General features: G+C 33.9%; 2 protein-coding genes across 2 annotated transcripts; one reads left to right on the top strand and one right to left on the bottom strand.

Annotated features, from left to right (window-relative positions):
• Window positions 1–8,190: 8,190 nt before the first annotated feature.
• LOC122604602 (WD repeat-containing protein 48) lies at window positions 8,191–16,951 on the top strand. Its single transcript, XM_043777481.1, has 18 exons — window positions 8,191–8,578; window positions 10,356–10,465; window positions 10,653–10,811; window positions 13,182–13,247; window positions 13,339–13,428; window positions 13,521–13,826; window positions 13,921–14,018; window positions 14,180–14,215; window positions 14,301–14,421; window positions 14,524–14,760; window positions 14,851–14,946; window positions 15,038–15,142; window positions 15,213–15,347; window positions 15,444–15,781; window positions 15,888–15,981; window positions 16,097–16,261; window positions 16,348–16,471; window positions 16,547–16,951. The coding sequence occupies exons 2-17, from the start codon at window positions 10,367–10,369 to the stop codon at window positions 16,444–16,446; spliced, it is 2,244 nt and encodes a 747-aa protein (XP_043633416.1). The 5' UTR covers window positions 8,191–8,578; window positions 10,356–10,366; the 3' UTR covers window positions 16,447–16,471; window positions 16,547–16,951.
• A 267-nt stretch (window positions 16,952–17,218) lies between these two features.
• LOC122604607 (calcium-dependent protein kinase 29-like) lies at window positions 17,219–23,820 on the bottom strand. The gene is made up of 9 exons (XM_043777487.1): window positions 22,957–23,820; window positions 19,550–19,693; window positions 19,235–19,387; window positions 18,788–18,903; window positions 18,497–18,667; window positions 18,215–18,342; window positions 18,036–18,135; window positions 17,816–17,876; window positions 17,219–17,417 (listed from the first exon to the last, which is right to left on the bottom strand). Exons 1-9 carry the CDS (start codon window positions 23,648–23,650, stop codon window positions 17,287–17,289), a joined length of 1,698 nt encoding a protein of 565 aa, XP_043633422.1. The 5' UTR covers window positions 23,651–23,820; the 3' UTR covers window positions 17,219–17,286.
• Between the last annotated feature and the right edge of the window lie 2,020 nt (window positions 23,821–25,840).

A 25,840-nucleotide genomic window follows, 5' to 3' on the forward strand; every position in this document is an offset into this window, starting at 1 on the left:
CGATTGCTTACAGGTGAGTATGAGGAGGAAAACGGGATGGATCGAGACACTCTAATAGAGGATAATATGAAAATGGATCATCAAGGTGATTAGTGAATGGTGACTAAGATTCAGTAGCACCGTTTATAGTTTTATCGAGTTCTTTTGATTATTTGTGGTAATTCACTAATTGTTCCTTTTTTTAGGGTGGTATAAATATGATTAGTATTGAGGCAAAGCTGAAAACTTGATTGTTGTACAAGCACTACAATCCTCATACCTTCTCATTACTTTTGTGATATGTATCGAGTATTGAGTATTGTTTGCAAATCATTTTGTTTATCATAAAATGTTTTGTATTAAGTGAAGGCTTACATTTATTTAGGTACGAGATGAGTTAGAGCCTACATCAAAAAGGTTTTTTGGTAAAGTACCAACGTTAAACCTCAATCTCATGTTTATACTTTTCATCTTCAAAGATCATTTATCCTTCTATGGTATTGGTATATGTTGAACACCATATGGCTATATGAGTAATTCTCATCTTAGGTTCTGTTTGGTACTGTTGATGCCACATTTTGAGTCGTTGTTCTGGCCACTTTTCAGGCTGTTGTTCAGGCTATTGGTCGGTTGATTTTTTGGGCTGCTCCTTAGATGCTTTTTAACGGATGTTTGGCCTGTGAGGCTCTTGATCAAGAGGTATCGGCTTACTTTTTTTTTGTGACATCCCAAACTTTTTATTTAACGGTTGACTTGAGTCGTTAAGTCAACACTTTGTGTCCGTTAAGTCTCTAGGAGATTTAATGCTTATAGGTGATTAATGTGCTATATGTGGAAGGCTTCAATGCCTTAATGATGTATATGTTAATATGTTTAAGATGTCAAAGATGATTAAGATGTGTTAAATGTGTCGGTAAGTATTCCCGTTAAGCCGTTTAAGCCTTAAATGTAAAGATGTGAAGTGTAGGGACTTAAGTGTAAGCTTTGGAAAGTTTTGTCCAGCTTTTAGGGTTCCTTTAGCCCTAATGATAATCAAAATTTCAGTTCTTGGCCACTCCAAACCGTCCTCCCTCTCCCCATATGATTCCTTTGCGAAAATCCTTTAAACGTGTTGATTTCGGGTTGAATCTGAGTGATTAAACGTTTGTAGATCAAATCTCTAATCATCTTTAAGGTAAGGATGGTAATCTCTACTGATTTTTGGTTATATTCATCTATTCAATTCGTTCATATATGGTCTTGATCAATTGAATACGTTTTATTGATAGAATCGGTGATTTTGGGTCGTTCGGTAACCGTTATTTCGATCAATTGAAGTTAAGTGATTTCCTACAGGTATGAACGTGATATTGATGATCTTTTTATGATATTATATGAGGGTCACATCTGGTCTTGAGGTTTGATTTGGATTCGATGGCGTTTGTGAATCGATTTAGGTCATTCGAGTGTCAAATCGATTGTATAATGTGTGTAATGAATCTATAAATCAATTGATGATTTCATAAAGTCAAATGATTCATATTTTGGTATATATGAACTGTAAAGGTCGTGATCATTTGTCATGGATGTTTGAGGATCGAAATTGCTTTCAAAACGATAAGGATTTCAAAGCCTGATTCTGTTGTCATATTGCAAAAAACATATCTTTTTGATATAAATGAGATAATAGATGAATCTTATATTTTTGAAAAGGTCTATGTGTCCCCTAGATTCGATATGAACAAAGCTTCCTGTGATTTTGCCCATAGGTATGCGAAAAATGTCGATTTTCAAAAGTGGTCAGGTTTCGGACGAATTCTGCAGACTTGTCTTGAAAACGTCATAAATCTATCATTAGAGAACTTCAAGAGTCAAACTTTATATTTCTAGAAAGGACTTTGAATTCCCTACATTTCATAAGAACTAAGTTTTGACTAATTTGGTCTTCCAGAGGTCGAAAGGTCGCCTGCAAGTGAAGGGCGCGAGTCCATCTTTCGACCAGCACCCCATATGCGGCGCATATAGTTTACGTGCGGCGCATATCGGGGACTAGGAGGGTTCTGGGTGATTTTTGAAGCAAATATGCGACGCATATTCATAGCATGCGCCGCATAAAGTGTCTGTAAGTCCGTTTGAGGTTTGAAACAAGCGTTTAAGGGTCCTATAAGTGTACCTAAGTTAATAGATGGTTTTGTAACCTTATCAGGATGGGATTATGCAAGTTTAATGACTATGAACTCAATATAGGTCACTCGGGATAATTGTGAAGCTTGTTAACTTGTGTTTGGTATATCGTTGTGCTCGTCATGAGGTAAGATACACTACTTTGACACGCTGAGGGTTCAACAAAAATATAGTTTTCATATAATAACTTCCCAATTGATATCTTGTATACTTATGCTTAATCGGGATTACACGGGAGGTGAAATGGGCTATGTATATGCATATTGAAGCCTGAAATGCTACCCCAAAGATATGTGACGTTATGATATGATATGAAATGCTTTGAGTTATTATGAAATACGTTATGTGATGAACTATGTTATGTAATGAAGGATGATATGTAATGATATGCTATGAGATGCAATGCAATGATATGAGATGTAATGATATGCTATGAAATGATATGTAATGTTTTGAGATGAACTGAAATGTGATATATGTTGATGATATGTGAAATGTGCATGATTACATGGCTTGTTCATCTAGTTCACTAGACTTATTAAGTTGCCATGAAACGTGCACGTTTAAGGGCCCAAATATAAAGATGTATATGTGATACTTGTTTAGGTAGTATAAACACCTAAACCATATGAAATGTGAAATCGAGCTTGTAATTTAGATGTGAAAGTGTTAAGCTTAACCCGTACTTGCCCTTGCCCGGCTAAGTGCGTAGATGTGGTTGCTTGGGTGGCTCCTTGCAACATGGTCAAAGATGTGAAGAGTAATACGGGAGGTCGGACCCGCCCCACTTGTCATGTACATACGGATTACTCCTGGATTGGTTTGTCATTCCTTAACGACATGATGTACAACCGTAAGGTTTGTCCATCCAGTCGGGTGTGACTTATGTCACACTTTTAAAAATGCATATGTTATATGAGATGCGTGACTTATGTCACAACTATAAAGATGTTTAGATGTGATATGTGAAGATGCAAAAGATGACTAGGAACATTTAGGATGACTCATCCTTATATGAAAGATGTTGATGCTATGATATGTATGTGAGATGATATGTTTGATGATATATGTCTTAACGACTTAATATGACTTTTATATAATGTTTTAAATGGACAAACGTTTTATAAACTATGTGTTATCTTACTTAGCTAATTCGTTAGCTAACACTTGCTCTTTAAAATGTGTTGTGCCCCCAGGTCCAACATAGTGAGTAGGTAGATGTGAGACATGGGTAAATGATCTTGAAGTTGGCTGTAGTTTACTCATAGTGGGTGCTCGCATTAGACGTTGATTTATGTTTAGATATTTATGATTTGTATTTACTATAATGTCGGTTGTTTAATGTTGGGCAACCGATGGATTTTCATTTAGACTTGTTTCGATGATATGCCTAGTAACACCATTTAATGAATAAACCAAACAGATTTTGTTGGTTTGGACTTTTAAAGTTTAATTCCGCTTTCTTTTAACGCCGTTAGGCGAAAGTTTTTGGAAATCCGTATTTTTAAACGACGGGTGTTACATTTTTCTTGAATATCTGTTGTTGATCAAGAAGGAGTTCGGATAAATCTTATATGGGTATGATGTTGGTCGTTATAATGTTTGGCATAGTTTACTGATATAAGTTTGATCACTACAATGACGCAACAAACTTTCACTTTCATTTTCTTTTTAACACTTTCCATGTGTTTGCTTATAGTTATATGATGCAAATTATCAAGTATACGCATGCTATGGGTAATAGCAATGGGAACATTCATGAATATTTGGAAACAATAGATATAACATTTGGTCTCCAAGGAGGATTTATTTGGGATTGGGTTGATTAGGGGCTACTCAAAGAAAGTATCAATGCTAGCAACTAGCAAGTATTGGTCATATGGAGGTGACTTCAGAGATAACCAATTTGATTTAAATTTATGCTTGAATGGTCTCTTTTGGCTAGATGGGACTCCATATCCTCTGCTACATAGTGATTCTATAGTTCTTTTGGTTAGTATTATGTGATGGTGGTGAAATGGAGAGGTTGGATTTGGACAGGGTCAGTAACCAGTTAAAAACGAGTAATATGAGTCCGGGTGAAAATGGTCGGATGATTAACCCACATACCTTTTACTATTATGTTTTTCAAACCTTATGGACATAATGAGTCCAGAGTAAAAAACAGTGTAGTTTCAAGAAGATTATTTTGAAGAGGTTGGCATGAAAGTGGAGAGACTTGGATGAGCTGATTGCCTAACAAACTGAAGTTGGTGGTGATTAAATGAGTTTGTTACTATGTTTTTAGCTTATAGTAACCTCATTATGATGTAGACTTTGAGATGATAAACTATTGCTTTGCAATGGTTATATAACTTCATTTTACAATCAGATTATTACAAATGTTGTGTTTGTGACACTATTTCGTTGTATCCATTATTGTGGTTACGGTATTTTGTGCGCTTCAAATGATTGTCGCCGCAACGTGCGGGTACTCATCTAGTATTAAAAGAAAAAAATATTACGTAACATTAAAAAAAACATTACGTAATATTAAAAAAAAACACAACATAATACTTCAAAAAGCACTAATCACCGACTAAATATGGCAAGTCTTTAGCCGTTACGTGCGCTTTGAGATCATATCGAAAAAGGTGATGGACATCTTTATCTGTTAACTCCGCTAGCACTTTGTTGTCCCATGATAGTTGAACCCCTCCCATCACCTTTTATAATCACATTATGCAAAATAATATCCGCATAAACAAACTCCCAATCTTCGCTTTGGTCATAGGCTGGATAGAACATTTTTCCATTTTCCTTTGAGAACACCAAAAGCTCTTGATATCCTTTCTTGTCGCCTCTTGTGACTTCCTGAACTTTTTTTTCTTAGTATCAATAGGCTACGGGTATGATTTAACAAATTTTAAGGTACCCATGGATTCTTCGTCGGACGAAGACAAATTAACGTATCTGGATTTGGAAAAATTAGAAGATATTTTTACGATAAAAAGTTGGATTTTATGAGAAAGTGGAAGATGTGTTATGATGATTTTACAATTGTTTGTGGTCCCAAAAATGTGAAGGTTGTTGTATGTACTTATAAGGTGAAAAGGGGTCTAGAAAAATTTATAAAGAAAATATTTGTGAAAAAAATCTTAACGTCCAAAAAAATAGTCGTTGGCTTTCTTTCACTCTCATGCCATCTCTTTCTCTTCTTGGTGTGTGTCACACTTTTACCAAAACCTTCACCTAATTCATTTTACCGAAGGGGTTGCAGGGTATCAACGACCTCCCCAAATGGCTTCCAAGCTTTGCCGAAACCCACACCTAAAGTAGCTTTTGCATTATCATTCAAAGAACTTACAGTTAAATTTGGAAATGAGGTGCTCACATATTCCAAAATTTGGTAGTTACGAATTACGACTTGTGTTTGGAAGTACATTTTTGCTAGTTTCTTTTTGTTTTAATAGCAAAGATTTTACAATTAAATACCCCAAATAACCTTAAACTCATGTTAAGATAGAACCTTGATCTTTATTTTAATATGCAAAAACCTTTACAAATAGACTACCTGCATTGGCTGTAATTTTCCTAAATACATATATAAATAAATAAGAAGCAAGATTGGATCAAGTGGTTAACACCATTGTCTTTGGAGACAGAGGTTATGGGTTCTATCCTCATCCCTTGCAAGGCTGAAGGTCATTTTCTATTTTTAGATAGAATCTAAAAGCAGCCTCTCTACACTGTCGTGGTAGGGGTAAGGATGTCTACATCTTAACCTTCCCCATACACCGTTGAGGTATTGGGACCCAAAACCTGTGGAAGACGGCATTGAGCGTTACTTGCTTACTTACTTTACATATATAAATAAATAACGAGTATTGGGGGAACATTAGCCCAAGTAGCATAACTGGATACCCATCAACTTACCACGTATGAGTCATATACTCATATAATGCTGATACAATGCCTTCATTTTAATCCCTACATGATTTGAGACACCGAAAGATCAACCCGGCGTTTTTAGAACTTCACATGCACGTCCATGTTTGAACGTTATTCTATTAATGAGTAGCTCAATCTACTACGCATTTCTTGAACGTTGGTCGATGGGCCGAGTTACAAAGGAACTCCACGTCAAAGATTGCCTATCAAGTAGACAATTTTTGTTAAAAAATTGTAAGACAACTATTAATAACATGTGGTAGCCTCGTATCAATCTAGAAATGAGTTAGGCATTTTAAATTTTATGTAAAACAAAGAAATCCCCGATATAATTATTTTTCTTTTCTTGCGTGTCTTTTTAAGCAAAACAAAAGTGATACTCAGAGCATGGAGTTAAAATTAGGATAACATGAATATGCCGAAAAGCCACTTATGAGAAAGACATTTTAAACTAAATAATTGAAATATTCCATCCCACGTTTACAACTTTTTCTTTTATTTATACAAATATCTGTTTGGAATGGCAATTTGATTGTATTAATCTACACTTTTATATCTATATATCTATACTTCCTTATAATATAAACTAGCTATTTTATTTTTTGAATCTCTTAAAACATTTATAACATACATAATTTATCTACTAAATTACCTTCATTAACTCCTTAAATCACATGAATTATTTTACATCAATTATCTATCTTACTCGTCGTTATTGCCACTACAAGTCGTCACCGCCACCACGGACATGCCGCCTACACCTCCGCATTGCGCGAGTATTCGTCTAGTTCCTATTAAAACAAACTAGCTCTCCATTTTAAGCAAATTAAGCACTTTTTTTAATACTTCCAAAATACTCTTAAACACTCTAAACACATCAAACACACAATTAAGTCTCTTTTTCTCATACATAACACATATCAACACCACCACAATCGATCCATCATCATCGTCGGTCGCTGCCTCACCACCACAACCGTTGTCGCTACCACCATCACCACCGTTACCGCCGCACACCACCATGATTTGTCACCGCCACAACCAACACCACCAACAAGATTATGCACCATATCATGCAGATACCCTTTTAGTTGAATGAATATAGAAATCCATATATCAAATCTATGGCCTATGGGTATGAAATATATGAACTCAGCAAACACACAAGTCAGTAGTTGTTGGCATAAGTTACTTCCTTAATTCGTATGCAAAATTATGAAAATTATGTTTAGAGTGTGTCCAATGCAAAACATGATCATCTAAGACATCAAGCAAATAACACGATCGTTTGTCTTGATATATGAGAAACAAAACACAACTGAAAATGAGATATACATAAATACACATATATGATGGGAGATGGATCTTTTTTCTTCATCAAAGTTTTTTAAGTGACGTATTTTATTTGAGAGTTAAAAATTACGCGTCCAATATATAATACTTCAACTTTTGTGACATCTCTACCTTATTTTATTTTTGCTATAGTAAAGATTTTTTTTTCATTTTTATTTATAACTCAACATGAAAAAACAAAATGTAAAATATAAATAAATAGGAAAAATGATCCGTACTGCAGACTTTACCTAAGCTTAGGTACTGCCACATTAAAAATAGTTACATATTAAACCTTTGAATTTAATAAACATACATAACCCCCTGAATTTTACATAAACTCCTCCTGAATTTTACATAATCATCCCTGCTTTACCTAAGATAGGTACTGCATGCTTTACCTAACCTTTCCCTAAATAAATAATATAATTAGCGTATAATTGTCAATCATCCCTATAAGAATGACGAGTTATTCATGTTTAATCATGATAAGTTTGGGATATCCAACTCTATTCGTACCTATATCGTTGCCTTTCACCGTTAGTTTATCTCGCATAACATAGTTTTAGTGGGTTAAAAAAAAGTTAACTAGTATAACCAAAAAATGAAATAATTAATACTTTTAAATAGTTAGCTTAAAAATCTCACAAGTGATAAAATTAAAAGATAAATTTAGATAAGAGAATCAATAAAATTCACATGTCAATATTTTTCTATAAGATAAATTTTTTAAAAAACATATCATTTCCTAATTCAATTAAAACTAATAATAATATCATATCAAAATCAATATATTATTCTCGTTTTCTTCGTCTCAAGCCCCTTCTTCCCTTTCCTTCTTCTTCATCTGTTTCAATCTGTACAATAAAAAATTCAATTCAATTCTCAACTACACACACACATATACGACGCCGTTTCATACGAATCAAATATCATCCGATTCTGTTCCTTTCATCCTAATTATATTGAAAAAAATCAACTTCATATTCACTGATTTTACTTTCTATACAGTACGACGCCGTTTCATACACAAAATAATACATATGACTCTCATTCGTATCTATATAACTTCAATCCAATAATAACCTCAACTCAATTTTTAAACGATCATCATCTCAATAATAATAATAATATTTATTTATTTATTTCATTATCGATCCGTGTTTTCTGTAAGGTTAGCTACAGTTTATTTTGAATTTTAGTTAATTATTTATTTTAATTAATTCTGTTGATTATAATATATAAATGAAATCAATTGACTTTTTTAGTTTTATTGAGTTGTAGAATTTTTTTTAGGTTTTTTATTTAGTGATTCACTTAGGGTTTGTAAAAGATGTGTATTTATACGTGTTTCTGATGTGTAACAGATGACATATTTGATTACTTGTTGAATTATTTTAATTTGTGCCATGACTTGGAAAAGAAATATACGGTTTATCGGGATTTAGAGGTAGTAATGGCCTTAATGAGTTATTAGTTGCTTTGTATTTAGCGCAGTCGGACGTTCTTCTAGTTCATGTATTGCTTAGTTCTAGTAGGAAGGATTTTAAACTTATAAAGTCTCCGACTTTACGTTCATTGGTGCACTATGCATCAAATAGTACAAAGTAGGTGCACCATTCATCGTACTGGAATAGGTGCATGTTAACTGTGGATGTATTTACTATTGCTGTACTAATAGGTAAGCATTTTGATTTTTTTTTCTCTTTGTGACATCCGAAGTAAGAGTTTACCGTGAGAAGATAAGATGAAACTTTTGCTGGGGGACTAATAACTTTGTTGATGCTGTCTTTTTTTGTTAAATGTTGCTTGCAGTTTATGTAAAGTGATTCATTCTTGTGATCTTATAAAATTTTACAGCGTGTAAAAGAGCACTGCTGCTGTAGTGATTCGTGGATACTTTGTTGCTTATGGTTTATGAAATTGCAATGAGGGAGTTATGTATTGCTTATATAATGTGTGTGCAGATCATGTCACATGCAATCCGGCATGGGTTAATCTTTTTTATGTCATTTGAGGTTATAGTTGAAGAAGTTAAGCGTGCACAATTGTATAAACTTGGTGCCATGAAATAGTTAGATACTGAAAGCTTTTACGATGGTATTTAGGGATACAAAGTAGGTTCTAACAATATTATAGATAAGAGCATAGTTAGAATTAAGGAGAAAGGTACCTGCTAGTAAACATAATGGTTGGAGTTTGTTATGAGTGCCGGCTAATGGATAAGTCCTGTACTTAGAGTATTGACCTTCAAAAACACCTACAAAGATTTAATTTTGGGAGTTCATAGAAGAAATAAACCGGGGATATTTATAACTAAGAACTCTTTTTATCAGAAAGAGAGATGTATGTGGCCATGCACATAGTGGTAGTTGAGTTAAAATAGTCAACTTAGGTGTAGGGGTTATCTTTTGAAATTTATCTGTAGCTTATTGTTTGATAACTGTAAATGTTTCCTTATTGGCCTAGTAACGTAAGTATTGTAAAAGTCTCTTGCCAAATAAATCTTGTATGGGATCAAGTATTTTCTTTCATATAGAGTGCATAAAAGGGATGTAAGAGGCAGGTGGATCCCACCGTAGTCCAAATTGGTGTTGTGAAGTAGGGACAGAATGGATATATATGTTAAAATCTTAAACCTATTCAGATTCAAGGTGTACATTGATATAGCTTGGTATATATCATTTAAATATCTCAGACATGCGTTTTTTATATTTATGATATTGTTGTGCCATTCATATATTGATTAATATATTGCAATCATAATTAGTTAATAACTTTAGTTGGTTTTGTTAAAATCATAGTAAGAAACTTACATGTTTGTTAGACCCGTGTAAGTGTTTATTACTTGTCTAAATAGTCAATAGTTAGAACAAATGTAAGTTCTTTGAAATGCTATCGGAGGATATAGCGTCAGTCTTATACCTTGAGTTTTTTTTAACTTATTTCAGGAAATTTGGCAATGCATCGTGTCGGTATTGCAGGCAGTGCCTCCAATTCGGTCCGTCCGCGTAAGGAGAAGAGATTTACTTATCTATTGAATGATGCCGATGATACAAAGGTTAGTTCTCTTTTGTTTGGCTGACCGATGCAAGTTTCTTGAGGTGAATACACACTTAGAAACTTAATGAGATATGTTTCTGCACGTCTAAGCCAGGATACCTTTTTTTCACATAAGCACACATTTCTGATTTTTGTGATAACGAGTGTAGACATTCATAAAGTATTTCGAAACACTTCTTTTGCAGCATTGTGCAGGTGTAAACTGCTTGGCTGTATTAAAGCCATCAAAACCAGACAACTCAAGTTACCTCTTTACAGGGAGTCGTGATGGCACATTGAAGAGATGGGAGTTGACCGATGAGGATGCTACCTGCTCAGCAACCTTCGAGTCTCATGTTGACTGGGTATGGTTCTTCATTCCTGGTAACTTGTTACTACCAGTCATTATAATCACTGCCTTGTGCTTGTTGACTTCTTTTGTGTTTAATCCGGAGGAACGAGATGGACATCTTATGTGGTGGTGTCATTCGAAACGTTGGCCTTTTCATTTAAGGAATATAGTTATTTGACTTGAGTGCATAGTTGTCAAAAGCGACGGCGAACTCTAACCGCAAAGACCCTAAATGGGGCGAAGGCGAGAGGCGCAAAAAAAGCGCACGCCCGAAAAAAAAAAGCGCACTAAAGTAAAAACCAAACCAAATGCCATTCAACTTAGCAAATTCCATCTAAAATAACACATAATGCATTAAGCCAAAAAAGTTCAAGACATTGTTTAACACAGAAAGTTCAAAACCATTGACAAAACTTAATTAGAACCACGGACTATGCCATGCCATCATCGTCAAATGTGTCGAGCTCTTCTTCCTTAGAATCATCATTTAAGCTTACATAAGATGTAGGTCTTGATGATGAAGGTCTTGATAATGGTACATTACAAGACCTTGAAAAAATCTTCTAAGTAAGAAAAAAGAAAAAATAATTTTAAGAAAAAAAAGAAGAAAACTTGCCTGAAGTTGAAGGGAGAATATGTTGATGAAGGATAATTTGATAATAATGATGTTAGTTTCTGATTGATGATTTGATGTTGATATTTGGAACAATATAAAGACGTGATTTTCTCTCTGGCATGCTATTAAATCGCTTCTTGGATAACCAAAGGGTTTTATGGAAAATAGTAGTTTTCCGCGTAAATTGTTGGTGAGCCTGGGCCTAGGTTTTTAGGCGGCAAAGTGTTGCCTCGCCATCGCCTTGCGCCTAGGCGCCCTGGGCGCACGCCTTTAACAACACTGCTTGAGTGTAGTTGACGTGCAAGATATATCTTTGCAATGACATTCACTTTTCCTTCTCTTGTACAGTAATAGTGTTTTTCTTTCCCATCATTCAAAATCATAACCCCATGGCATCTCATCACATTCACAACCCAAAATATTTAACAACCTATGTTGCCACTACACTATATTGCTCCATGTTGGTACTGCTGCTAATGACTTTCCATTGCTATAATAGTCGCTACGATTATACTGAACATCAAGAAATGGGGTGGAACTTCTGGTTCTGAATCAAGCCATCAACAGCTTAAATCAAATTGGTGAATTTAATTCATCTTCTACAGCTACACTTCAGTGTTATCCACTGTATCAAGAAGCAAAGCACAGTATATGGGTATGTGTTGGGGGGATGGTTGGACTGATTAGGTGGCTAATTACTACAATAAGGACAAGGAGAAAGAAGCTGGATGTGAGTTGATGCCGACTGAGCTCACAAAAGAAATTCCAGCCATTTGGTGGTGGTCTGGTAAAATGCAGTGGCGACTAATATGTTGTCATAAGTCTCAGTGGGTATTGAAGAGACTAAGATGTCGATACATAGAGACATGGAGGCAGTAGTAGTGGTTAACAGGGTTTCAGGTTGTGGATGTGATGAACTGCCAATATGTTATGGTTTTTAAATGATGTTACTAACTATACGAGATAAAACTAAACTGTGTGCTGAAGTAAATCTATGCCGCTGCTGGGGTGTAGAAAGTATTTAAGGTTAAAACAAAAGTTAAATTTGAACATTTAAAAAGGCAATAATTTATTTGCAGCTGTAATCCTAACCATCCTCTATATATTGATGTATAAATAGAACAAGATACTATTTGGAATAACACAGTATCTGAAAAATAGTGTTTGGATATGCTTTTGCTGTTTTTATCAATAATAATGAGGCAATCAAATTTAGGAGTTTTTGACAAAGCTGATTACTTCGAGAATTAATAGATAAAATGACTGCAAAGAACATTAATGTGAAAAAAAGGGCTACACTTACAAACAAATTTTTACTTGCCACATGTGTTTGTAAATTGTTTTTAAGTTTAGCATTCCTTTGTTATTAAATGGGACTATGGGAGTAGAAGCATCAAATATCAGGTTAAACACAGGTAAATATGTAAATTTATTTTACCCTTAGATGATCAGTTTAATTGAAGCCTATATGAAACTGATTGTCGGACCACTGATTAACCAGATTATGAGGTTATTCAATGGGAGTAAAAGTATTAAATATGAGGTTAAAAACAGGTAAATATGTACTTTTGTTCTACCCTTGGATGATCAGTTTATTGATGCGTATATGAAACTGATTGTCGGACTACTAATTAACCAGATTATGAGGAGCACATTTTTTTTATATCCAAACACTACAAATCTGATTATAATGGCTGAAGTACTTCAACTTCTATTGATCTGCAAGTAAACCATTGAATTAATCTGCACATGTTCTGGAGTGTACAGGTGAATGATGCTGTCCTTATAGGAGGGAAAACCCTTGTATCTTGTTCCTCAGATACTACCGTCAAGGTTTGTCTTCAGTGTAAGATTGAACGTTATAATAATACGTTAGGATATATACAAAATGTGGAGTAAATTTTGCATCTCATTGTACTACTAGGCATGGGATTCCTTTTCTAATGGAACTTGCATAAGGACTTTCCGTCAACACACAGATTATGTCACGTGTCTTGCTGCATCAGAAAAAAACGTAAGACATCTAGCAAGTATATCCTTGATATAGGTTTTACGCATTTGCTATTGAAACCTTTATTTCTTTTTTTTGTCTGTTTACGATTGTAGAGCAATCTTGTTGCTTCTGGTGGGCTGGGTGGTGAGGTGTTTGTCTGGGATCTTGAAGCTGCACTTGCACCCATCACTAAATCCACCGAGGCAGCTGATGAGGATCGTCCAATTGGCACCAATGGATCAGGCAGCTTGATGCCCATTACAAGCCTACGTACTATTGGCTCAAGTAACAATATCTCATCACAAACAAACCTACCTCAAGGATATGTTCCTATTGCTGCCAAAGGACATAAAGAGTCTGTGTATGCATTGGCAATGAATGATACTGGAACTCTTCTTGTTTCTGGTGGAACAGAGAAGGTGATTCGCTTGTATTTTCTTTTCTTTTTTTGTTGCACACTTCCCAGCCTTCATTTGAGTTAGTTTATTTATCACAAAATTTGATTTATTGTAGGCTATACGTGTTTGGGACTCAAGAAGTGGTTCAAAGATGATGAAGCTTCGAGGGCATACAGATAATATCAGGGCTTTGCTCCTCGACTCTACTGGGAGGTTTGTTGTGTTTTGTATTCATTGTTTAGTAGCTCTGGGGTAGTCATGTGCCTTGTTTGACTTGTATTGTAGTTGAGTGTGTTATATAATATTCATGTATTTTAATGATTGATCAACTTTGGTCATTGGTTTGTAATGGTTCTTCAATTACATTGTTGCAGATTCTGCTTATCGGGATCCTCTGATTCTATGATCAGGTAAACATCGAATGATCAAAGATAAAATTAAAGATTCTGTTTTTGAAAAATAAAAACATGGTCCGACATGATTTTTTGTTTATAGATTGTGGGATCTGGGGCAACAGCGATGCGTGCATTCATATGCTGTTCATACAGATTCTGTTTGGGCGCTTGCTAGCACTCCTACTTTCAGTCATGTTTACAGTGGTGGACGAGATCTTTCTGTAAGTGCAATCTTTTGCTTCCAATATTGAAAAAAATAAAGCTTTTTCTCTTGTATCTTTGCAAGTAAACTTACTATTTATCTTTACACTGTCTACTTCTAGTTGTACTTAACAGACCTTGCAACTAGGGAGAGTATACTACTCTGCACAAAGGAACACCCTATTCAGCAACTAGCAATGCATGACGATGGCATATGGGTTGCAACAACCGATTCTTCTGTTCATAGATGGCCTGCGGAAGGTCAAAATCCTCAGAAAGTGTTTCAAAGAGGTGGTTCTTTCCTGGCTGGGAATTTGTCATTTTCAAGAGCAAGGGCTTCCTTGGAAGGATCTACTCCTGTAAGTTGATCTTTCTTTTGTATTTTTGTTTAAAAAAACAAGTACTTTCATTTTTTGATAATGAGATTACTAATCTTACTTGACTTGTAGGTTCCCGTGTATAGAGAACCAAACTTCAGTATTGATGGAATTCCAGGGATTGTGCAGTATGAAGTCTTGAACAATAGACGACATGTTCTGACTAAGGTCTACATAAAAGTTCCCTTACATTACTTATTTTGATAGTTTAATATTCAAATGAACTGATGGGTTGACTTTTCAATTGTGTTTTTTATAGGATAATGCTGGTTCTGTGAAGCTTTGGGAGATCACCAGAGGTGTTGTGATTGAAGACTATGGACATGTTTCATTTGAAAAGAAGAAGGAAGAACTATTTGAGATGGTAGGCATCACTAACATGCTGACTATGCTTTGCAACTTCTCGTTGACCTGCCTTGACCATGAATTTACAGGTGAGCATTCCGGCTTGGTTCACCGTAGATAGTAGACTTGGGAATTTGTCTGTGCATTTGGATACCCCGCAATGCTTCTCAGCAGAAATGTATTCTGCTGATCTTAACATCACCGAGAAAGCCGAGGATGATAAGGTCTGCATATATTATCTTCCTGTGTGGTTTTGTACCTTTTTTTTATATACACGAATAAACTCTATAAAGAATATATACCTTTGATCTGTTGAACAGGTTAACTTGGCACGAGAGACCCTCAAAGGACTATTGGCTCATTGGCTGTCTAAGAAAAAGCATAAACCTGGGTCTCAAAATGGAGAAATTCCATCTTCTAGAAGTAGTTCACTATCAAAAGTCGAGGTAGATAGTAATGCTGAAAATGATTGTGTAGTGTATCCTCCATTTGAATTCTCAACGGTCTCCCCTCCTTCGATTATTACCGAGGGTTCCCAAAACGGGCCATGGAGGAAAAAAATTACCGAAATGGATGGAACTGAAGACGAGAAGGACTTACCATGGTGGGTTTTAGATTGCATTTTGCATAATCGTATGCCCCCACGGGAACATACCAAGTAATTACTCTCTACTTTTCTTTTTTATTCTGTTATTTTTTTTAGGAAATTAAATTAGTTTCACTAATATCTAATTTTGATCTATTAAAACTATAAAATTTTGCAGGTGTAGCTTCTATTTACAGCCATACGAAGGTTCAACTGCACAAACCGTGACACAAGGGAAACTGAGTGCTCCTCGTATTCTAAGAATACACAAGGTGCGTATTCGTTAATCTGCAACAGTTGGGTGATATATGGATCAAAGTTTATGAAGCAAGATGCACAGCAATGATATGCGAATAGCTAAATTTTCAGCATAAATATGTTTTGTAGGTTGTTAATTATGTTGTGGAGAAGTTAGTATTGGACAAACCATTGGATACCTTGAGTATCGATGGACCTTTTGCTCCCGGGTTATCTGGAGGAGATACCTTTAGATCTGGACTCAAACCTTGGCAAAAGCTTAAACCATCCATCGAAATTTTATGCAATAATCAGGCAAGTCTCTTTTCATTATTAATTGTTAAATGAACTTCTAAAATATAGTTTTTCCTTTATGAGGTTATCATGTCATTATAATTCAGGTGTTGACACCTGACATGAGCTTAGCGACTGTTCGTGCTTATATATGGAAAAAGCCTGAAGATCTTACCCTCAACTACAGAATCGTGCCTGGAAGATGAATAGATGAATAGATGTTTCAATGAGGTAAAAGTTTCTACTTAAATAGCATATGCTGTTCTTTTACTGGGCTTTGATAGTATATAGTTTTGCCATTTTCAGATAGATTTCCGGGTTTTAAGAAGTGTGGGGATGATAATCTCTCATTACAAGTGGTTATTGTATTCCACTTGGTTCTGATACACTAGTTAGTTTTGTGAATGATGACGCACTTCCTGATACAATCAAGAACGTTGTTGGAAGGGTTGCTATTTTGATATTGTGGACAGAGAGCAATCGAGTTAAAAGAAATAGCAGTTGAATATGGAAAAGGATGTTGAGATCAGTAAAGTTAAATATTTAGTAGTATGAGGAACCAAGTATTGTACTTGCAAATAATACCGTTGTCACCTGTGCCAACCAAGTTAGTTTGTGTTTTGTACATCTTATTGAAATGTCCCATTTGATTCCCATATTTTTGTAACTAAACAGAACTTTAGAAGAGGACTAATTATGATTTTATTTGAAGTGTACCTGTCCATGCTTGTACAAGTACGATGAACCAAAATGTATGCAACCCCATAAAGTAAAGCCAACTGTAGCTCTAGTTTGCTAGGTTAGGTCACATAAAAAAATAAAGCATGTGCTCAACCCTGAGTGAAGGATGTCGCAGGGTAATTAAGAACGATGCTGGGATGAATGAGTCAGGTTAGTTTTGTGAACCCCTTAGTTGGGGAATAATTTGTTCTAAACAAAAGTACTTTGACTTTTTATTTAATTATAAAATAACAGAAGAAACACGGTAAATGACTTGATTCCATTCCTTGGAAACTCATTGTTTCTCAAGACAATCATATGTAATCTTAATTACGGTTGTAAGTTCCCAAAATCATCAATGTTAAAGCTAAAATCCAACCTATTAACATTCCAGGGATTTTTCTTCGAGTGAAAACTGAGAACCATCTGTGTGACACCACGCGTGGTCTTTTTAAAACTACAAAAGAAGCAATTAATATTGACGTTTAGTTGATGTTAACATCACATGTTTCATTGATCCAAAACAAAAATATGGAGTATATAACATCGGTTATAGTTTCGATATTAATTTTGAAATAACTATGTTCAGGTATATCTGAACAGATGAAAGTTTAATTATTTATGTGATTTAGGAAGCATAATTTCACCCTTTCTATGATAATAACCATGTCTATCAGGAATCCAAGGATTAATCATTTATGTACACACACATGATTAAAGCAAAGCTCAAAGGGTTGAATTATTTTCTTCACCCTTGGCTAATTATTTATCACACAACACTCTCACTCAACCTCAGAATTATTGGGAGTTCTTAACAACACTACAAATCAAATTCTTGTAATTTGATATGTTCACCTGGTTCAACTGTACCCTTCCTCATCATCGCCACAAACTCTTCGTAGTTTATCTTCCCATCCTGCCATCAACCAAATCTCTCATTAGTTATATAAGCAATCATAAGTTATATAAGTGACAACATGGGTGGGTGGGGAGGTAAAGGCAAGGATAATAAGGTTATAGGCTATAGTATTATAGCTCTATGAAAACCCCGCTGATTTTTATTAGTGTTGCTGACCTTATCTGTATCTACATCGTCAAGGACTTCATCAATGGTTGCTTCATCCCCCATTCCATATTGAGTCATAGAATGTTTCAACTCATCTCTAGTGATATATCTGAAACAAAACTTACGTCAAATCATCATAATGTTTAACGATTTTTGAAATGACCATATAAGTTTGTGTATAAACAAACCCGCTATCATCCTTGTCAAAGAATCTGAAGGCTTTGTACAAGTTCTCTTCCCTATCAAGTTTGTGTCGATGCATTGTGGCAGTGATGAACTCGATGTAGTCAATTGTTCCATCCTTGTCAACATCAGCCTGAAAAACGATATGTTTGATTTATAAACTCAAATGAACTGGTTTTTAACTTCTAAGTTGATGCAGATTAACATTGTAATGAATTAATGATTGACTACTACATGAAACAATAATGTTGGTTTTTTAAAGAGCTAAAACAGAGATTCGAGCTTACAGCTTCCATAAGCTGTTGTATTTCGGCCTCAGAAAGCCTGGATCCGAGCTTTGTTAGTCCAGTTTTAAGTTCATCATATGTTATAGAACCATTTCCATCAGTGTCCATGTTGTGGAACATTTGCTTCAAGCCCTTTATCTCTTCTGTTGATTCCAAGTTTTCTGCAATAACCTTTAACAAACAAACCAATTGTCACGACATTATCAAAATCTCTTCCAAAATTGTTGATGCGAATATCTTTTTTCTTGATATAAAAGGAACTTAAAAGTTATTTAAAGAAATAGAATATGCCTTCAATGCAAGCTTCTTTAACTTGTTCATTGCTCTAAATTGCTTCATTCGTATCAAAACTGCGCTATCCATCGGCACTTCTGATGCTTCACCATCTTCTTTTAGCCATGGGTGCTCTGATTAATGTAACATTCGATCATGAGTAAGTACTACAAGTCCTTTTAATCTTAGTTCTAGACGTCACAAAAACGTACAAACAGGATTGTTGGGTGATTATGGGTCAAAACGGGCTAATAAATCCTTACTGTTTAATTATGTGTCCAGTCATGTCTTGTTTACTAATTAGGTAATTAGGTTTATGCATTCCACACACTTTCGATAAAAGTTTACATAACTCATGGAACCTATTTTGAGACAAAAGCATAAGCAAAAACAACCTAATAGTATGTAAATGAGTCGATATGACCATCTTGACTTTTAGAGAAGTTATCGGGTATGTATACTAACCGAGGGCTTTAGCGGCGGTGATACGATTCTTAGGATTTTTGATCAACATCTTGGAGATCAAATCTTTAGCACCAGCAGATATTGAAGGCCATGGAGGACTTTGAAGGTCAAGTTTACCGTCTAATATTTCTTCAAATATTGCCTTTTCGGTCTCTGCAACAATGTTTACTTTTTTAATTTTCAAGTCAAATATTTCAATGTTAACATGAAGAAGTTCGATGTAAAAATATAAATATATTGTTGGTGGTTTTTTTTTTTTTTTTTACTTCTAACTAATAATTAAGAGTACGTTATATGATAAGAGAATTAATTGACCTCCCCAAAAAGGAGGAACACCGCTGAGAAGAATGTATAAAATGACACCCGCACTCCATACGTCGATCTCTTTCCCATAACGTCTTCGTAACACCTCTGGCGCAACATAATATGCACTTCCAACTATTTCCTTGTAAACTTTTCCTATAAATTTAAATAAAAATTATAAATAACGTGTGACCTACCATATTACCGCATTTATAAAAATAATTTGTACGTGTGAATATGAAACGGGTGATGATCAATAATACATAACATGATTATAATTGTTTCCTTGTGATTGTTTTTGGAAAAAGAGGATTTCCCGGATTGTGATGATACATTGGCCAAGCCAATAAATTAATCTCTTGGGTGGGTTCATAGCTAAGTTAGTAGAATTCGAGTATTGAATCAACAGATAGATCAGCAACATCATTTCAATTTCAATAGTATAATAAAATCATAGTAATTTAACTCGATTATTTCTTTACTTTTTTTATGGTTGTCTTCTCAGTGTAATAAGATTAAGTTATCGTGGTCATTATGGCGCATAAGTCCTAAACATTTAATGTAATATTTTTTAACTTCAGTATCTAGCCGAAGTTTTTGTTAATACATATAATATTGTTGTTCAAAAAAAAAATCATAGTATATCGTATAAATAAATATAAATATAATATAAGATAATATTTTAATAATCCAATCGTTTCAGCAACTGTCACTAGATTTTAAACTTGTGTCCAACACTGGATACATGGTTTAATATATTATCAATATTAGATATTCATACATTTAAGTCATAAAAGCTTATAATTTTAAAGATATACGATTCCAAGTGTTATACTTTGCAAGTTGTTGTACAATAATCACATGTTCGGCACTGTAACTATTAGCTGAGACATATTAATGGAATTATTTGTCGGAATCATTGCACAAGTCACATGCTGTAATAATGTTTCTATTATATAATTTTTTGAAATTATTATGAAAAATAATTAAGAATTAAAATATAACATATAATAAATAAAAATTAAGTATTCAGGGCTAATAAGTAATTAGGTTTTGAAAAAAAAATGTTACACAATATTTCATATGTTGAATTTTTTTTAATTAATTATATGATTGTAAATTTTAAAAAATTCTCTCAACTTGATGGCTGTAAATTAATTAGTTTTTAAGACTAAAAAGTGTAAATTAATGATGGAAAACAAAAAAGTGTAAATTAATGAGACTTTTTTACAAAGTACTAATATAATAATACATTTGAATAATGATTATTAGGATTTCTAATTATTGTTAATTTAAATGATGACATATGTGATAATCAATTTAATAAAATTAAGTGATTTGATTGTTTAATAAGTTATTAGTTCAACATTCTTATAATATATAATAAGATAAGATAATAAGATAAGGTTATGATGATGTTATAATATATAATAAGATAAGATAATAAGATAAGGTTATGATGATGATATACAAGCTAAATTAACAAAAAGTATAATTCGAACTAGTTGCAACATACCCTCATGTGTACACACAATTTCAGGTAGCTAGGGGTCTTAATCAATATCAACTTGATTGGACATAAAACAAATTAATAGTTATCATTAGTAGTGTATGATCATATGATACCTTATTAGTTTTTTCCACATGTTTACAACCTTTTTAGCCCTACATTGAGTCATGGAAACATGGTGGGGTTTTTCTATCTGTACATGATTGCATATTGTTTAAAGTCCAAAATTCACATTATCATGAATTATTTTGTGTGACGTGGATTTTAAACATATTGAAAGACTTTCAAGGGGATCAAGACAAAACTTTATTGACCTGGTCAGTTGACCTGTCATTTCACCATTGACTTGTTGACTCAATGTGCACTACACGTATTTACTAGTCATTTCGTTGACGATCAAAAATGATGTTTAACTTTCCTTTTTTCATTTCATTATCGATATCGATGTTGAAAAAGTTAAGAAACTGTAATATTTTGTAAACATTCTAGATATCAACTAATAAAAGGGTTAAGTTGTTTTATTTTAACACGACAAACGCAAAACTAGAAGGAATTACTATCATTTTCACTCGTTTTGTTTTTGTAGTTGTTTGGCATGAACAATATCATCTTTCTAAAATAATATCTCTATGGTTATATAGTAATTAACATTGATTTTTTTATCTACACCGAGTTATATTATATCTTCTCTAATCATCAAACCTTTTCTAATGAATTACAACATACGTTGTTTATTATATCTTATTTTACACGAATTCCTATAAGGACCCAATACTATTTAAGGTGCTTGGAGGGATTCATTTAGTTTCCCCTATAATGCATACTTTGCTTTGGACGTAACAAAGCAGCGGTGGAACCGGGATATTTAACGTTGATGGGGAATCAATTGTTTTTTTTTTTCCGATTGTTGTATCCAATATAATATAAAGGATATAACTATTTAATAAAATGTTAGTAAAATAAAATTTTATAACGATGATATACTTTTATGAGTCTAATATAAAAGTTTTACTTCCATTACCATGGCTATAAATCAAACATTTATAGATTGGAGATGGCTCGATGCAAAAATACCTTTGCACTAATCAGTTATGAGTTAGTCTTGTAATGAAAAACATTGACGGTTGGCGAGGGCTAAACACCCGTCAGTCCCCCTACTGGCTCCGCCCCTGTTATTAAGACAACCAACTACATTTTTCTGAATAGTCCCTAAAGCCTTAATTAGAAAGTTGTTGTTCTAAAAAACAATTAAATGAAGGTCCGTAAACTTCACAAGATAGATTTCAAAGCTCCAAATAATATACAAATAGACATATGCAAATAACGTACGACAAGTTTAGATCTGATGATTGTTGCTATGTTTAAGGACTAAGATGAATGTTACGACGTCGACTTACAACTACTAAAAACCCGAATTTACCGATGGCAAAATCCGTCGAAAATATTTTAGCAATGAAAAGTTATGACAAATATAACAATGATCGATACTATAAAACGATTATCTATGTAGAATACCTATGAGAAGAATTTGAATAACTTACTATATTTAATTATTATTAGTTTTGGAAACTTGTAAAATTATATACGAGGTACATCTCATCTTGTAGAAATTAATTATAAACGTTTTACGTGAACCCAAAGAAAAGTACAGAAAAAATCTAGAGCTTAAAGCAAATTTAAGACTAATAACAACCTCCTCCTCAGTTACGATGTTCATAAAAACTACTTCATTTGCTTATAAACGTACAATTTTTATGTATTGTATGTATAGTTTCTCTTTTATCTTAATTTTCACGAGCAATACATATAGGTACGTAGTTTAAGCACATTTTCAAGAAAAGAATTTGAAACAATAAACGGAGTATATATTTGAATAAGAGATGAATTGAATTTGCAAATTAAAACGAACCTTCTTCAATGAAAACCGAAAGCCCAAAATCAGTAGCCTTAATTGGAGCATCTTCATCTTGACTAACCATCAAGAAATTTTCAGGCTTTAAATCTCTATGCATAACCCCCATGAAATGACAAACATGAACCACATTCACAATCTGCCTTGCAATCTTTGCTGCTTCTTTCTCGGAATAACTTCCCTTTTTCGTTATCCTATCGAAAAGCTCACCACCACTACACAACTCCATCACCAAATGCACACTAATTTCATCTTCATATGCTCCTCTAAACTCCACAATATTCGGTTGTCCGGTTAAATGTTGCAACATCAATATCTCCCTCCTTACATCCTCCATATCCTTCTTTGTCGCAAGCTTCTTTTTCGCTATTGACTTGCATGCGTACTTCATTCTTGTCGCCTTTTCGGTACAAATATACGTGACTCCAAACTGACCTCTTCCTAATTCTTTCCCTATATGATAAATTTGTTTTAAGTCAACATACACCTTACCTAAGATAGAACCATCTTGATCATGGTTTTTCATGGTTTTATTACGTGGGTCAAATTTGCTAGGAATAGGACCATATGTTCGTTCTTGTTCAGTGACACGATCATCGGGGGTACTATATTGATTCCGAGGGGGTGAGGGAGACCTAATCGGGATTTCGTGGCTTCTATGAGGTTTTAGTAAAGACCAACAAATACCCATTTGAGATTAGGATGTGATATGAAATGGGTTTGTGTTAGATTTTGGTTTTTGTAAAGATTAATTTGGAACTAGATTCCGTTGATAAATATTGAAGGTGCCTTGCTTTATGTAGTTTTTTTTTTTTTTTTTTTCTTTCACTTTTGGTTCTTTTTTGCTTGTGCACGCCTTTGTTGGGTTTCTTGCTTTGAAGTTGCTTTCGGATGTGATTAGCCTTTTTATATATCTTGGGGCCGTATGGCATACGCCAAGGCCTGTGCGTAAACGGGTTTGTGATTTTACATTTGTAAATAGTTTTTTTAACAATATTGATTGTTCAAATTAAACTAGCTAAGACAATGTAAATAATATAGTTTTTAACAATATTGATTGTTCAAATTAAACTAGCTACTAAAGTTAATTTCGGGCTGAAGTTACATAATAGTGAAAGATCTTTTACTTAAATAACGTATATATACAATAAAAACATGTATCGGTTGGGATCTTTAAAATCAATGTCGACAGGTACTAACCAACGTTTTGGATGGACCAAAACAGGACGAGTACTAAAAGAGACAAGTAAAGGTAAAGGTTAAAGTAAACTTGCGGTCAATCGTTTGAAAAGTTTGAGTTGCAATGCTTTTCGAATCGTCAAATTCATCTAAATCTAAACTTTTAGCCTAAAGATCAAGAATATATCAAGTTAAACACAACATATTAAATCACGAACAATATAATATCAAATTTCAACAAGATACTAAAACAACGCGTGATGATTAATTAAACTATCACTACAAATAATGTTGCATTTGTCCACATTTTTAATTGGTATGAATAAATTAAAAATTTTGTCACGTTTTTATGTGTTTAAAAATATATAAAACTAAAGGTGTGTAAAAATTTTTGCACACTAAAAAGTGTGTAGAAAATGTGAACTTTCATACTTATTTTGTAACACCCCATTTGTCCACTCTAACTAAAAAGGTAGCGTGGACAAATGAGGTGTTACAAAATAACTATGAAAGTCCACACTAAAAAGTGCGAACTTTTAATTATACACATTTTTAGTGTGGAGAAATTTCTATACAGTTTTAGTTTTACGAGCATGGTACTCGCGCGTAACGGCGGATATCGTAGACGGAGATGGCCGGAGTGTTGGTGATGTTGGACGACAACGGTGGTTATTGACGGAAATGAAGAGAGTGTGTGTTGTTTTGGTACATTCTTTTGTTAGAGAGATAGAGAGAATAGACATATTTGTGTTTTGTTTTAAGGAGAAGGGTAAAAAGGTAAAACCGCATGTCCCATATTTGTAAACTTTTCAACACCCCTACATAATTTTTAATAAGGAGTATAGATATATTTTTACACACATAAAAGCGTGACAAATTAACTAAAAGTATGAACAAGTGCAACATTATTTGTACGTAGTGTATTACAATGACAAATTGTAAATAACATTACAAACTATTATAACCTAATTACTTGAACCGTTTGGCGAGCTCATTAATCTCACGCGGTCACCCAATTTGAGGGTCGTGTGTAGGGATGAACACGGTCTTAAACCCGGACCGGATCGGCAAAACCTGAAACCCGGAAATCGCTTAAACCCGGATAAGCACGGTCTTAAACCCGGACCGATTGGAGGTCAGTTCAGTTCGGTCCAACCCGGAAATTATCGGTCCAGTCCCGGTCTAAACCGATTGGGCCTGTTTTTTTGGCAGCTTTGCTGGGCTACATAACTTGGGCTTTAGCCCACCTGTACATGGGAAGGCAAGCAGCATAGAATCTAACGAGCTGTACATAATTTGAATTTGAACAACATATATACATACATTTTCGAACAGGATATATATACATGAACAATTATACAACTGATTGGATTTGCAAGAACAGATTACACTGAACAACATACTAAAGCAATATAAGAACAGGATATATATATATATAAATACATGAACAGCAGTACAACGAAAGCAATATATATAGATTTTTGAACATACATACATATATACTAATACATGAACAGAAAGCAACATACATATATACAAATACAAAACTGATTTCAAACAACATATATATATACATGATCAGGGTTTTTAAAAAATATATAGGGTTTTTCAAGAAAAAACTTAACAAAGGAGATGATATAATTACATACCATTGATGACGAAGAAGACTTTGTTGTGAGAAAGAAGATGATATCAGATAGTT

Source organism: Erigeron canadensis, chromosome 1 (genome assembly GCF_010389155.1).
Source record: "Erigeron canadensis isolate Cc75 chromosome 1, C_canadensis_v1, whole genome shotgun sequence".
NCBI lineage: Eukaryota > Viridiplantae > Streptophyta > Magnoliopsida > Asterales > Asteraceae > Erigeron > Erigeron canadensis.